The 16,973-nt window shown below is 38.7% G+C and overlaps 1 protein-coding gene across 1 annotated transcript; it reads left to right on the top strand.

Moving 5' to 3' along the window:
- The first annotated feature begins 5,065 nt into the window (after window positions 1-5,065).
- LOC145821674 (protein FAR1-RELATED SEQUENCE 5-like) lies at window positions 5,066-9,279 on the top strand. Its single transcript, XM_082918224.1, has 2 exons — window positions 5,066-5,275; window positions 8,563-9,279. Exons 1-2 carry the CDS (start codon window positions 5,066-5,068, stop codon window positions 9,277-9,279), a joined length of 927 nt encoding a protein of 308 aa, XP_082774350.1.
- Window positions 9,280-16,973: the final 7,694 nt, after the last annotated feature.

Below are 16,973 nucleotides of genomic sequence, written 5' to 3' on the forward strand. Positions count from 1 at the left end.
AAAGGCTTGAAGGCATGTGGAAGACGTGGGTTAAAGTAAGAGACCATAATATGATGTGCCTTTGAGATACTGAAAGATTCATTTGACAACCCGCAAATGTTCTTTGGTTGGAGAGTGCACAAATTGACACACCCAATTGACAGAGAAGGAAATGTTCAGGCGAGTGAAAGTCAGATATTACAAAGAACTGACCACCATGCAATAGAGTGTAGGGTCCGCCAAAGGAGTGCCAGTTGCCGAAGTGAGCTTGGTATTGGTGGCAATTGTTGTTTGAACCGGCTTATGGAGTAGCATTATGGATTTGTGTAAGAAGTCCAGTATATACTTGCGTTGAGAAAGCAAAAGACCTTGTGATTATGTGCAATCTTCAATGCCCAAGAAATAGTTCAAATGGCCAAGATCTTTGATGGAGAACTCCTTGCTGAGAGTGTGAATTAGTTGCTAAAGGTAAGAAGGTGAATTGCTGGTAATTAGGATATCATCAACATAAATTAGAATGTAAGCCACCCTCTTCTTTATTGATGTATTCTTATCATACTTGTTATGTTTTTCATCAATAAAGCTTTTCTTTTGCCGATCAAAAAAAAAAAAATCAACATAAATTAGAATGTAAGCCACAATACCGTCACAGCGATACACAAATAAAGAACTATGAGATTTAGATGCTTTGAATTGAAGTGTAATTAAGAAACTCGTCAGACAAGAAAACCATGCACGCGAGGCTTGTTTCAAGCCATATAGTGACTTGTGAAGTTTGCAGACAAATGACCGATGGTTGGCATGGACAAACCTAGGTGGTTGTTGCATGTATACAGTTTCCTGAAGTGAATCATGAAGAAAGGCATTATGTACGTCAAGTTACCGAATTGACCAATTATTGGAAATGGCAATGGACAAAACTATTTGAATGGTGGTAGGTCTAACCATGGGGCTAAACATTTCAAAATAATCAAGCCCCTTTTGTTGATGAAATCCCTTGGCGACGAGGCACACTTTATGGTGCTCAATAGAACCATCAGCTCTCCGTTTGATTCAAAATACCCATTTACAGCCAACAATACCAAGAGTGACCGGATGCAAGCTCCAAGTGCCATTACGAATTAGTGCATTGAGTTCGTCAGTCATAGCTTTGCGCCAAATAGGAGATTTATTGGCTGTGGTGAAACATGTAGGTTCGACCGAATCGGTAGAGGCGGAGGTGCCAAAGAAGGCATTGGGTTTGGTTGACATATTCCGAAGAACCATTGGATAGGGTCATTTGGGAATAGAGGTGGGCATGGGTGGGGAGTTGAGGTCAACAACAAGATTAAGGCCACAGGTGTAATGGAGAGAGGAGGAGTCAAGGGTAATGGAGGTCAAAGCAAGGGAGTGAGGGGACTGTGTAGGTGATGAAGGAGTGGCGGTGGACTGTTTGGGTGAAAGGAATGCAACAGCAGGTGGAGACATGACCAAGTAGGTAAGAGGTCTGGGTTGGGTCGGTGTTGCAAGGTGAGGTGGAGGTGTGGATTGGTGCAAAGCAGTTGGGTGAGGAGGATGAGTGAACTACGTGCAGTGAGTTAGAGTTCGGGGTTGGGTCAAATATGGGAGAAGGAAGATGGATACATGAGATAGTGCAATAGCATATGGATGAGAAGATGGTGGGTTGGGCTGGTGGGAAGAGGAAGCAGAGGATGTAGAGAAAGGGAATGTGGATTCACCAAACCGAACGTCCTAGGCAATATAGAGATGACTGATAGAGGGGTTAAGACAATAATAACCACGATGGGTTGGACTGTACTCAAGGAACACACAAGGGGCGAACTGAAATTTTTTTTATGGGTGTTGTAGGGACGAAGAAAAGGAAAACAAAGACAACCAATTTTTTTAAAAAATTTGTAGTCAGGCGATATAGAGAACAAACATTGAATTGGTGAGATATTGTTAATGACTTTAGAGGGCAATCAATTAATAAGGTAAACGGCAGTGTCAAATGCAAAATGCCAAATATTTATGCGGCACAAAAGCATGAGTGAGAAGGGTAAGACTAGTTTCAACAATGTGATGATCATGTCGTTCAACCGAACCATTTTGCTCATGTGTATGTGGGCATGGAAGGCGATGAATAATACCCAAGGATTGAAAATATGAATTTAGTTCATGATATTCACCACCCAAATCGGTTTGCATAATTTTAATTTTGTGAGAAATTTGATGTTTAAACAAAATTTTGAAATTTTTAAAAATTTGAAACACATCAGATTTATTAAACATTAAAAAATACCAAATAAATTTAGAATAGTCATCGACAAAAATTACAAAATATTGATGAACTTCACTCGAAATAAATGGGGACGGATCCCAGACATCACTAAAAATTAAATCCAAAGGAGCAGACTACAACTACAAGAGGACAACATGAAAAGTCAAGAGGACTTGTTGAGTGGACATGCACGACACATTGTTCCTCGGGTTTGTGGATGCTGAACAGGAAAAGAGTGAGATTGTAGAATGGAACAAAGAACATGCTCATATGGATGACCAAGACGACGATGCCAACATAGAGGGTGTTGGGATCTGGGATCTCGCCCAAGACCTTATAGAAATTATTCCGTGCAGAAAAACACACCCACACTCAAGGAGACACAATATTTAACGTGGTTTGGCCTCAATGCCTACGTCTACGGGAAAGTAGCCGGTTATCACTATAACAATGGAGATATTACAGAAAGATTACAATAGAGGTGGAGCTCACACTCTCCTCACTCACCCACTCACCCGTCTCCCTCGCTCACACCGAGGGAGACGGTCTCTCCGCCTCACATATCTCACTATCTGTGGCTTGCTCTGCTCTATTACAAACCCTCCCCTTAGCCTCCATTTATACTCAATCAGAATGGAGATGGAGAGGCTGGCCTTGCATATGGCCAGCTATCTTGTGTGCTGGCTTCACATGGCCAGCTCATGTGTGTTGGCTTCCTAACATGGCCAACCTTGCAACACATGGAGGATCACCCCTCACATGGGGTGATGATATCCCACAAATCACCCCCTCAACCCATGTGAGGTGATCCACTACACACATTGCTGCTAATCTTGTCACGCCCAAATTCAACATAGTTTGCATCTCCTCACTGAGACGCTGCATCCCTTGAAAGCTAGAGATAATACACCAGAGATACAGGAGGAGGAGGGAATCCTACATCCTCAACTCAACTCACACCACTCTCTGATTTGGAGAGAACCGCTGCTCCTATCTCCTACAGATCTCTTCCACGCTTCCTGTCTCGGATGTCTTCAGCATAGTCTGCATCTCCTCACTGAGATGCTTGCACCCCCTAAAGCTAGAGATAATACACCAGAGATATAAGAGGAGGAGGGATTCCTACATCCTCAACTCAATTCACACCACTCTCTGATTTGGAGAGAGCCTCTGCTCCTATCTCCCACAGATCTCTTCCACGCTTCTGTCTCGGATGTCTATACCTGCTATGCTTGAACTTGTGCAACCAAGATATCCGACACCACCTGATTGGATGTCCTGCACCCCCTGCTGGGATGCCCTTGACTGTCATGCATTACCGTGCAACTCCTTGCATGATGAACACTGGAGCAACTAGAAAACTTCAGAGTTTGACACATCCACATCCTCAATTTTCCTTGCTCGGAGCTTATTTCTGAACAACCAGTCTTTGCTTTCTGCACTTCAGAACAACTTCCCAGCGATCTCATACGCCCGTTGTCTGTGCTGCAATCCCTGATGTTCGGTTCTGTCTCACTTGTACGTCCGTACTGATGTTTGACAGTTAGCCCTTCTGCCAAGACAACTTCCACCGGTCTGTACAAGTTACCACTATGCAACTTCGTGCATAGTGCTCGCACCCATGGCTTCTGGTCTCCCTGCGTCAAGCTTGCTTGAGAGATCTGCATCAACTCTATCATCTGCTACCATGGAACTAAAGAAACCACCATAGAGAAAAAAGACTTGCCACTCCTTGACACGTACTCTTGCGTTTTACCTGTCTCAATTTCTCTGTCTGGAAGTTCCTGTGAACTTTCAACAACCCGTTGCTGCATACTCCTCTTGCGCCTCTGTACGATACTCTACCGTACCCTTGCACTGCTGCACGTCTGCATTTGTGCTTCTGCGCTTAGTATGCTCCTCTGCAACTATTGTTCTACACGTCCACATACCACCAGTACTTACTCGTATACAGTAGCTCCAACAGCCACAGTATTTCCCTGAGCCTGTACTGGTTGCCAAATCATCTATCCGTCGATGAATGGTCTTCTCTTTTGATTGAACCAGATCCTCCAACGAACTCCGGAGATAATCATCTTTGCAATCCTCTGATCACCCCTGACCAATCCTGATCTCCCTTGATTTGCCATTTGATCAAGCCTGATCTCCTCTGGTCTTCAATGATCTATCTCAATCTGTATCTGGTTGTCCAATCTGGTCAGAATCTGCCCATTCTAACATCTTCAGTGAATCCGCAGCGTTCCACAATATCCAGCAACCTTCCTTCGAGTATTAAAGATGACAAACACCCATGTTTTGACAATCTTTCCAAACCGTTCAGAATTTCACTATTCTGACCTCGCGGTTGCGTCCGGAGCGGTCCGTTTAGCTAGAACCAATCTTTGCTGCATTTTCGGGGACCTCACTGAAAACTATCCCCGAAAGCTGGGCCACACCACAATTTTCTGAAAATTCTGGGCCAAATTGCAATTTTTAGAAGTTCAGGGAATATTCCGTGTACCAACAGAATATTCCGTCCACTGCACCTGACGCCGTCCGCCACTTTAATCTGTCTTCTTTTTACAGAAACTCCGTCTCCAAAATCTGACCGCACGGATGTGTCCGGAATACTCCAAATAGTCGGAAACCACTATTGGATCATCAAAAACGGACTCCAAATGGCTTCGTTCTAGCCAAAACATTTTGTACGCCTCAGATCTGCGGCTGTACCTTCGCCGCAAAGCACTGGATCCTTCCTCAAGCGGCTGTACCATTGCCGCGTAGCACTGGATCCCTCCCTGGATGCTGACGTGGCAGATGACATGGCACAACCGTGCTGACGTGGCGATGACATGGCTGCCACGCGTCGATGACCTGGCTGCTGACGCTACTGCTGACGGGGCTGCCACGTGGATGACACGTGGCGTTGTTGATGACACGTCGCTGCTGACGTGGTACGCGCGTGCCTTACACGCGCCTTCCCCCACTTACCTTCTTCCTTCCGCCGCGCGTGGGGCGCGTGCCTGTGACTGGGACGACTCGCCGACTGCTTTCACGGTGCGTGGGGGCGCGTGCAGAGACTGGGCCTCACGCGCCTTCTTCCAGGGGCGCGTGGGGCGCGTCCGGCCTCCGTTGGGTGTCTGCTTTATATTTCTGGACTCCTCTCGTCGAGCCCTTGCTCCTGGTATGCTCAAAACTTGATTTCGAGCAACTTGATTTCTGGGCAGTTTCAAACAGCACGCTGTTTTTGTTCCGAAACGCCACCAACGAGGCTCTGATACCACTTGTTGGGATCTGGGATCCCGCCCAAGACCTTGTAGAAATTATTCCGTGCAGAAAAACACACCCACACTCAAGGAGACACAATATTTAACGTGGTTCGGCCTCAATGCCTACGTCCACGGGAGAGTAGCCGGTTATCACTATAACAATGGAGATATTACAGAAAGATTACAATAGAGGAGGAGCTCACACTCTCCTCACTCACCCACTCACCCGTCTCCCTCGCTCACACCGAGGGAGACGGTCTCTCCGCCTCACATATCTCACTATCTGTGGCTTGCTCTGCTCTATTACAAACCCTCCCCTTAGCCTCCATTTATACTCAATCAGAATGGAGATGGAGAGGCTGGCCTTGCATATGGCCAGCTATCTTGTGTGCTGGCTTCACATGGCCAGCTCATGTGTGTTGGCTTCCTAACATGGCCAACCTTGCAACACATGGAGGATCACCCCTCACATGGGGTGATGATATCCCACAGAGGGGACACAACTTTAGAGGAGAATGTTGCAGGAGTTGGAGGAGACGTTAGAGAGAGCCGATAAAGACCATCATCATTCATGCCTTGAAGAAAAGTTCTCTTGGTGAGTTGATCCTTAATCAAAAAATATAAGGGATAAAATTCAAAAAACACATTGTTATCTTTAGTAAATTGATGGACAGAAAGTAGAGATTTTTGGAATGTAGGAACATGTAGAATAGAATTAAGACTAAAAGAGTGGGAAGGGGAATGAAGAGTGGAGGAACCAACATGAGTAATAGGAATGTCCATACCATTGCCGACACAAAGATGAGAGGTACCATGATAGTCATCAACCTGGGAGAGAGATGTGAGATCGGGGTGACATGGTGGGTTGCACTAGTACCTAGAAACCAATTGATGTGAGAGGAATTGGAGGAACTCAAGCCACCACATGCACCTGAAGAGGGTTCGAAACTATAACTAGTGAAGTTAGCACTTGGAGCAACCATTCGATTAAACTAGTGATAGCATTGAGGAGCACTGTGATTGGGTAGATTGCAGAGTTGACAGCGGACACGGGTATCTGTGGGAGGAGTAGAAAGAAGACCTGAGCCACCATACGAAGTGCTAGAACTAGAAAAGGAGAAGCGGGGACCAGAGTTATAGATTGCTCTATCATGCCTATCTCGTCCAAGGCCTCGACTACGGCCACGAGGAAAGCTGCCATGGGAACGACCACGAGATGTGGGTTTGGCAAAGTGAGCTTGTGGAACATTGGGAGAAACAGATATTGTTGTGTTGTAATGAAGAAACTCATGACTAAACAACAGGCTATAGAGTTTAGAGAACGAAACAGGGTCCAATCTAGCAGTCAGGGTTGTGACGAGATCCTTGAAGTTAGAATGAAGGCCTTGATAAACACAGAGATTAAACTCAGAAGGAGAGAGTGGAGTGCCGGCTGAAGCGAGTTCATCGCCAATCATTTTGGCATCATGAAGGAATGCAGTGGCAGAGGGATCATTTTGTTTCAATTGGTGAAGGCTCAAGTGTAGTTAAAGAGGGCGATTATGAGACGGGGATGCAATGGATTGTTCAAGCATGAGCCAAGGATCATGAGAAGAGGTACATCCGATGACAATAAGTAGAATTTCATCCGAGAGAGAAGCAATGACAAGGCTCATGATTAGTTGGTCTTGACATTGCCAGGCGGAATGAGTAGGGTTGGGAGTGATGATGTCATTGGTAATGATAGTTGATGGTGGGCAAGAGAATGAACCATCAATATAGAGTCTAGATCCTTGTCCGCACTTCCCTACGGCCCTCCCTGCCACGCTCACCAAAACGACGTTTATTTGGCAAAAATGACGTCGTTTTGTTTAGTGTTTTTTTTTTTTTCAAAATTTGAGTTTCCCGCTTTTTCTTTTCACTTTCATCTTTGTCTCTATTTAGCCCTAACAGAGAAGAGAAGTGCAGTTGGACAAAGAGAGAGAGAGAGAGAGAGAGAGAGAGAGAGAGAGAGAGAGAGAGAGAGAGAGGCGGAGAGACAATCAGCAAAGACGGGGAGAGATGGTGGAGGGACGCGACGGTGAAGGACAGAGGATGGCGGAGGGATGCGAGTTTGGCGGTGATGTGACGGCGGCAAGGCGACATTGTAGCCATGACGAGGTCCATTTCACTCTTTGTTTCATTTCCTCGCCGCTATATACATATATACATATACATAATTGTTTTATATAGTTTTTCTGTTTCTTTTTGATGAAATGAGTATTTTTGAAATGGGTTTGATGATATAAATGATTTGTTGCTGATATGCACAATGTTTGATGAAATGGGTTTGATGATATGTTGAAAACTCATTTAAGGGTGTTAATTATATTTAGAAAGGGTGTTAATTTAAACCTCCTACTCAATGCGTATCTGCTTTTGAAGCTAAAGTTCTGTTTTTTTCCCTATATAAAACATTTAGCAATGCTATACCAACAAAATTACTTTGCAAACTGATATGTCAATGGGTTGTTCCTATCATTTAAATCTGTCGTTATGACATCACACCTCATTTTGTTTAGTTCAAACCCTTTGATAAATTGGCAGAAAACATCCAGTTTGTTCAAGTCAATTAGATTAATTCATTTCTTTAAACGGTCTGTAAAACTAAAATTTTGAAACTCCACCCTATATGGGTCAATGCTACATCTTTCAGCATGTTCAATTTGACCCATAGACGAAGTCAGTGTTGCTGCTTATCTCTAAGCTTGCTGCCAAGGCATGACCATGGCCATCAAAATCAAATCAAGCCAACATTTGGTTACAAAATATTAGGTTTTTTCCAAACCCATGTCCATGCATCATTAGAAAGTTGGTATATTTTGATAGATTGCTGATGTAATTAAACTAGAAACATAGAGGTACTTTATTAAAGTAGAAACACAAAGGTAGAAAATTAAACACTATCATGCCTATCCAAAAAAATCTAAGTAATAAATCCAAATAATATAGATTGTTTTCTACATTGTTATATTTATATGGTATATATGAAGTTGTCATAGTGAATTGTTTTCAGGTATATAAATTGTTTCATTGTGCCTATAAATTGAATTGCAGGTAATGGAAGAAAATAATGTTGTTGATGAGTTGGCCAATTATGGTTGGAAGCCGAAATTGGACATGTTATTTGACTCTGAACAAGCTGCGTATGACTTTTACAATACCTATGGCGGAAAGGTGGGCTTTAGTATTAGGAATGCGTATGCACACAAGAACAAACAGATTAAAAAAGTAACTTCATGGACTTTTGTATATTACAAAGAGGGAACTCGGGGTATTGACAAGCGAGATCCACTAGTAAAATTTCCGAGACAAGAGGTGAGATGTGGTTGTGGTGCTCGATTTAGTATCAAATTAGACAGAAATTTAGGAAAATATGTTGTAATTGATTTGGTTGAACATCATAATCATGACCTAGTGCCTCAAGAGTGCATTCATATGTTGCCATCCCAAAGAAAACTATCTACCACCCAAGCAATTGAAGCAAAATTGGCTTCAGAATTTGGAATTCCTCTTAGGTCTGCTTATGAGCTATTTGGTAGGGAATCTGGTGGAAGAGCATCACTTGGCTTCACGAAATTGGACCAAAAAAATTACTTGAGATCGAAGAGACAAAAAGATTTGGAATATGGAGAAATGAGTAATGTGGTGCAGTACTTTCGTAACAAAACTATGGAAAACCCATCCTTTTATTATGCAGTCCAATTAGATTGTGAAGAGCAGATAAGTAATATAGTTTGGGCCGATGCTCAAATGATAATGGACTATGCTTAATTTGGTGATGTAGTGACCTTTGACACTACTTACAAATTAAATAACGAGCATAGACCTTTTGGAACCTTTATTGGATTTAATCATTATCGAGAAACAGTTATGTATGATGCAACGTTGATGTATGATGAGACTACTGAATCATTCACATGGTTGTTTTAGATTTTTTTGGAGGCAATGTCAAACAAAGCTCCGAAAACTATTTTCACAAATCAAGATGCTATGATGGCTAAGGCCATTCCAATTGTCATGCCTAATACAAACCACTGACTTTACACATGGCATTTGATGCAAAATGTTGTCAAGTATGTAAGTTCTCTTTTCGAAGATGTAGGCGTGAAGGGTGTGTTTTCAAAATTTATGCATGACAATGATGACGAAGAAGAATTCAGAATACAATGGGACCAAATGCTTGATAGGTATGATGCACGCAACAATCATTGGTTGGGTGTGAAGGAGAAATGGAGATGACCATATATTATGAATTCATGGGCAGCTAGAATGAGTACTACTGAACGAAGTGAATCCTTCAATGCATTTTTGAAGGATTATCTCAATTGTGATCATAACTTGATGGAATTTTTCGCGCATTTTTAGAGGGTGCTTTATGAGAAGAGATATAAAGAATTGGAAGCCAAGTATAATTTGTCCCAAAAATTGCCAAGGGTTTTAATTCCAACTTTGATGTTAAAGCAAGTGGCAGAGATTTACACGAAAACAATTTTTGAGGAATTCGAAAATGAGTACGTGCAGTCCATTGAAGCGTCCACTGTAGGCACTATTAATGATGGTGAAAGTACCATATTCACAATTAGACTAGTGGTAGATGGAAAAAAAGATAAGAATATGACAATTGATAGAGATGGTTCTTTGAGTTGTAGTTGCAAGAAGTTTGAAGTGAATGGCATATTGTGTCGATATTGTCTGAAGTGCTTAGAGATATATTCAATGCAACAGACCTTCCTGCACAATACATATTGAAATAATGGACTAAAAAAGCAAGGGCTGAAAGTGTGAAAGATAGTCGTGGGTATGACGTCAAGGCTGATGTGACAGTACATCAAAGCGACCGATATAGGTCATTGATGAATATGTTTAGAGTAATACCAAGTAGAACTGCTGAAAGAGAAGAAACATATCATTTGTCACTTTCAAAAGGTGAAGAATTTAGTGTAATGGTTGAAGACAAATTAAGTGTGCACATTTGTCGTCAAGTGGAGGTCATTGAATTGAGAAATTCCGCAACTAGCACATGCCCACAGAGTGATGAAGTAGATTCTCCAATACAAGCTAAGGGACTCAAGAAAAGACAAGCAACTAGTAAGGGAAGAATAAGGATCAAGGGTGGGATTGAAAAATCTATTGCAAAGAAGAAAAGAATGCAATCTAAGCAGGTAATTACACGAAAAAGTTGCATATGACTAAGTGATATTTTTTATGTGTAATGTGTGATTGTTATGTGTTATGTGATATGTGTTACCAATTTTGTGTGATGTGTGTTGGAAAAATAATGAATTAAATAAATTGGTCGTATGTAGGGTGATGCTTTTTGTACTCCCGAAGGTCAATCTGAGCCTCCTGTCGCCATGGGTAATAACTCTATTCAGGTAATATTTACTATTGTGTGCAACCTTGTATTAAGCTTGTTGGATTGGTTATTCTTGCAATCTAGTAGGGTGATATTTTTTATTTTGAGTCTTTTTTGATGCATGTAGGGTGGTTCTTTTTGTTTTTCCCAAGCTCAATCTCAACCTTCTTCCGCCTTGGGTATTCATTCAATTCAGGTAATATTTAATATTGTATGCAACCTTTGACATGCATAGACCTTAAGGAAATTGAACCTCATACAAAACCATTGTTTTACTTTATTAATCTTGTTAGATAACTAAGATTCCCATATATCTTCAATTGGTTCTTCTTGCAATCTAGTCCGGTGAATTTTTTTTCTTATTTATTTATTTTTTCATGCATTGGTTGTATTGGATGTTGCTATTTATATTCCCCAAGGTCAATCTCAACGTCCTTTTGCCATGGGTAGTAATTATGTTCAGGTAATATTTCATATTGTGTGTGTGTGTGTGTGTGTTTTTTTTTAAATGAAATGCATGATAAATTTTTTTTCATTTCATATATTATTTTGTTTATGTTGGTTTACTTTAGGGTCATGCTCATGGTGTCTATATTTCTCAATCTCAATCTCAACTTCCTTTTGCCATGGGTTGTACAAGTGTTCATCATGTCATGTATCCTACATATGATGTGAGTTATAATTGCTTACATACATTACATTGAAAGGGTAGCATACATTGTATCAATATTTTAATAAATTTAGCACTATTGTAGGGAAATAACACGCCTCAGTCAATGCCTTTAGTCTATCGCACTCATTCATCGTTTCAGGAGTTGCTTCGAGGTACTAGTTTCAACACTTTGCAGTCCAACTGTCGCAAGCCTCACATAGTCCTGTTGACAGTCATGTAGATGGACATCACTGGAAGGCTTGCACCGAACGACGATGTTATTATATTTTCAGATTTGGGTGTATTTTTTTATGTTGTTTGGATTTGGGTCTTTTTTTATGTTATTTTTTTTACAATGGGAACAATGTTGGAAATGATATGTTTGGGAGCAATGTTGTTCTCATTCATTGCAATGGGAACAATGTTTGGAAAGGATTTAGGTCTTTTTTGATTTTATTTTTTTATTCTTATGCTATGAATGAGAAGAATATTCAAATTTTATTATGTTGGGTGTTGGCTATATGACTGAGATAGGGATTTACTGGTTTAACTATTGGGAGCAAAATGCATGCATATATATATATTTGGTATTTTGTTGGGTGTTGGGTGTATGATTGAGATAGGGATGGACAGATTCTTTCTCAAATGATAAGTATGTGGCCTCCTACTTTTGTTTAATGCATGCATATACATATTTGGTAATTTGGTACATCTATTTGTTTTATGATGTCCTGAGTGTAATGCACTTTGTATTTTTTTTCTTTTAAATTTTAATTTAGTCAATTGAATCATTAAATTTTAAATTTGAATTAAATTGGTACAACTTATTTCAAATGGGTCATCTAAATTGTTATTGGTCATTACAAGCGAAAACAATTCTGTTATAATTATGAATATACATAACACCCAATTTCATTATGTTGGTTGTTAATTATAAATAACACTCAATTTCATTCAGATTTTGTTAGGAATCTACAATTCTCAAATAACTAATATTTAGAATCAACACAATTGACATAGCATAGGTAACTTCATTAATTAAGCATTGTTTGGATTTTACATGCACGTATAAAAGCTTCACAAACCAAATACAAGTTCTACAAGCAGTGGTTACATTCACTTGAGCAGCACCATTAGCATGGTAAAACCAACCATCACTATGGTTGTAAACATAATGAATTTCATAGCTCCTTGGTTTGCCTCAAGTTGTTCCAATCTATTCATAACTTCAGCGTTTCTCTCAAAATCATAATCATACCCTCTCTCATCTTCATTCTTTAGCTTTACTTCTCATTTGGATATTTGATGCATTCCCAGTAGAAACTGCTCTCCACGCATAGTAGTCACAAATTTTATCTGCACACTTGAAATACAACCTCCCTGGATTTTCCTCTAATTTTGATATGTACACTCCTACTTTTTTCCCACATCTGCATCATTTATTTTGCAAGAATCTAGCATCATTGTTTGAAACCATTGACATGTTAATCCTAATTACAAGTAAACACAAAATTCAAATTCAGATGCAACCATGGAACCCTAATCTAGGTAGCTAATTAAGCGTGTAAAAAATTAAAGAGTTCATTTCTGTCAATATGAAATTTCCAAGAGATCAAGATCCTTTAAACACACTTTTATGACCTGAAACCCAGAAACCAAAAACCTAGAAATAAGCATGAAAGGAAACTCAAAACTTTGTTCACTACAACACATACATAGATATTGGCATAGTAAAGAGCAATTTTATAGGTAGGTTATATTGGCAAAGTAAAGAGCAATTTTATAGATATTGGCATAGATATTGGGTGTTTTCTTTGGGAAAGATGATATGGTAGGTTATAGGCATTGCCAAGCCTTGTGCCAAATTTGCCATAGTAAAGAGCAATTTTGGTAGTGGTAGCTATTTTAGGCTTTAGCTATCCACTAGAGATGTTCAATGACCATTTGGTTTGTCATTCATAAAGGTGGTATAGTTGCACTAGGCAAGTTAACCTCCCTAGCTTTGGAAATAAACTAGTTTCAAGTAAGGGTGTAAATTGGCCATTTATTTTGTTAGGGTTTGAAATTGTTGGTTTGTGGTCTTGATAAGTATAATTTTATTATATTTTTATTTAACAACAGTGTGTTTTTCACAAGTAATTGATTTGAAACAATTTTTACTTGATAGCAACGTTCATTTTTCTTTAACTTAGCCGGGCTCTGTTGTTCATTCATTTATGCAATTCTCATAAGAAATAGATTATGATGTGTTTGGATTTTAAATTTGTGTTGAATTTGTTTTTTTTCTTTTTTATTCTTCTCTACAATCTTAAATCATATTAGACAGAAAGAACAAATGGATTAACCAAGCTGGGGTATTGAATTTGAAATAGTAAATGAGGAACAAAACCCTTTTGATTTTCTTCTCTTTGTTGTGCATCTGTGTAGAAAAACCCTAACATGTTAGTGTGTACATTTGATGGATAATTACAATCCTTAGAATATTGGCTATGGCTATGGATACCCTTAGGTTCCACCTCCAAACCCATCTCCCAATTCTGGTTCATACCCACCTTCTGCTTATCCCCCTTCTCTTTCTCCATACTACTCACTTCAGCCAAATCATTCCATTAGATGATAAAATGTATATATATAGTGAAAATTATGGGCTTGTTTGGTTTGTATTTGAGAAACATGTTTTGAAATAAAAAGTACGAAAATTTGTTTGGTTTGGTTTTTTTTCAAAAGATGTTTTGAAAAATTATTTTGAGAGAGAGTTTTGGAAAAAGTGATTGATTTGATGTGTATGAGAGAGAGATTTGTTTGAAAAACTTGTAAACCAAACAAGTTTTGGAAAAATTTGTTTGGTTTGATTACTTTTGAAAACTTATTTGTAGAGAATTTTTCCCAAAATTTTTTGAGAAACACAAACCAAACAAGGCCTATACTTTTTTAAGCTCCGGGATCAGTAAACCTCAACAAATAGTTCCATTCAATGATAAAATGGATAGAAAAGTAGAAATCAAATCAGTGTGAAACCACAAACACCAAAAGAAACAAACCTCGTCGCTGCCTCGAGTTTGTTGACCTCTATGTTTGTATCTCACCACCTCCACTTGCCTCACCATTGCCTCTCTATCTTCGTCTCTCGTCACCTCGCGTTCGTCGCCCTTTGTGTTCGTCTGTCGCCGCCTCCACTCGCCTTATCGCCGCCTTTCTATCTTTGTCTCTTGTCGCCTCGCGTTCGTTGCCTCTCTCGTTTAGATTGTTTAGCTATGTTCGTCTCTCTTAGAGGGGCTAGGGCTCAAAAATGAAAAGGGGCTGAAAATAAGAAGGAAAAAAAAATTCAAAATGACGTCATTTTGAAGCGCGGCAGGGAGGGCCGTAGGGAAGTGCGGCCGATGATCGGGACTCATCAATATATTGGTATAGTTGTTGGCCACGTAGGTAAGAGAGAAGTTGAGTTTTCCAATAGAGAAAATTTTAAGATGTGAGTTTAAGAGAGAGGAAATGATGAGCATGATTGAGAGAGATAGGTGAAGGTGATGTTGCTAACAAAGTAGCAGTGCTTGAAGAAGTTTTTTCGGATGCCATGACTCTAATACCAACTTAGAACAATTTTCTATATATTGATCAGATTCAATGAATATTTTGTATTACATATTCTATTATATTTATGCACTTTATATGATAAGGATAAAAATAAACAATGATAAGATGATGAGAAAGAATCTGAGATATAAATCATATCTCAACAATCTTGGATTAGCCAAGCTATGTAGGATGGGTTCGGCGTAGAAATATCTGCAATAATGGTTTTAGTGGGTGGGCAAGAAATGGACCCATCAATATAGCCACGAAGATAAGGAAGAAGTTGGGTCTTCTCATATAAAAATTTTTTGGAGGTGAGTTTTAGAGAGACGAAGTGGTGGGCATGGCTAACAGAAACTGTCGGAGAAGAAGAAACGACAGTAACAGAGACTGCTGCAGAAGAAGAAGAAGAAGATATAATGGACATACTTGCTCCGATTCCAAGTTAAAACAGATTATATAAGTGAAATGGTTTGGCTGAATACAATTCATAGTCCTGCCCATTGATATATATATATATATATATAATATTAGCGATAACTCACGCAATGCACGAGAGAATAGACTATTTATATTCTGTGTGATAAATAAGTTATCTTAACCTTGAATTATATAAATCTTAGGGCAAATTACATATACCTCCTTCGAGGTTTAGCTAAATTACAGATACCCCCTTGAGGTTTCGGAAATTACATCCCGTCCCCTGAGGTTTGTATTTTCATAATAATTTGCCCCCTGAGGTTTATATTTCATAACAAATTACCCCCTAATTTCTTATGCAAATATAACATTTAGGGGGGAATTTGTAATTTCTCAAACCTCAGGGGGTATCTATAATTTAGCCAAATCTCGAGGGGGGTATATGTAATTTGCCCTATATCTTAATGGCAATAAGCCATGATGTTAGGTCATCTTGATAGATGTTAACAATAATTAACCTACTAAATTTCACAATAAAATTTGATATGCATAAAAAAATTGTTCATTTTAAAAATTGTTGGGGGTAATAATATCATAATTACTTGATGTATAGTATAAATAACTTGTATCAAACTATAGTCTCATGCAGAAAAAAAATAAAAATAAAAAACATTAAAAGAGAGAAACTCTATAAACTCAGAAAAGTTATCATAAATTTATTTAGACTTTCAAATTAGTGGTGTATATTATTATTGTAGGACAAAATTATGAATAAATCTTAACCTTTAATTATAATTCCTAAGTAGTTTTTAATTTTTTTTAATCTAAATTTGTTGTCCTGCTCATAAAAAGAATTTCTCAAACAAATCATTAGCTGATCATGTCAGTAACTTTCTATCTTTGATCTCTTCTACCAATGACACATGCATATCATATCGAAGTATAAATTCTTCTCCATAGCTTAAATAATACTTGCATAGTTTCTACAATATTTAAAAAAATAACTCAAGAAAAGATCTTCATAGGATTATAAAAATTATATAAGAAAATAGTTTTAATCCATTTTATTTATAAAACAAAATGAAGACAAACTATTTGAATTGTATTTGAAGAAATGTAACAAATGATAGTTTTAATCATTACATACCAACAAAAATATTATATAGGCTACTCAACGAAAAAATAGTCGAATGCAACTAAAGTCATGGATATTGAATTAAATCATAGAAAATTTTTCCTATAAATCCCATTTTGAAGAATGATTATCCATTTAGTCTCAAGGATTTTCTTATAGACCAATTAGTCCCATTGATTTTGGCAAGGTAGATTTAATATATTATTTGAAAATTAGATTTACGGTTATACCCTTATTTCTATTATGTTTCTTTTTTCTTTTTTTTCTTTTTTTCTTTTGTGCTAAAAAGGTAATGGACACAATCTATGGAAATTAAACTTTGGAATGAATTT

Source organism: Camellia sinensis, chromosome 3 (assembly GCF_055761805.1).
Source record: "Camellia sinensis isolate YWXY chromosome 3, ASM5576180v1, whole genome shotgun sequence".
Lineage (NCBI taxonomy): Eukaryota > Viridiplantae > Streptophyta > Magnoliopsida > Ericales > Theaceae > Camellia > Camellia sinensis.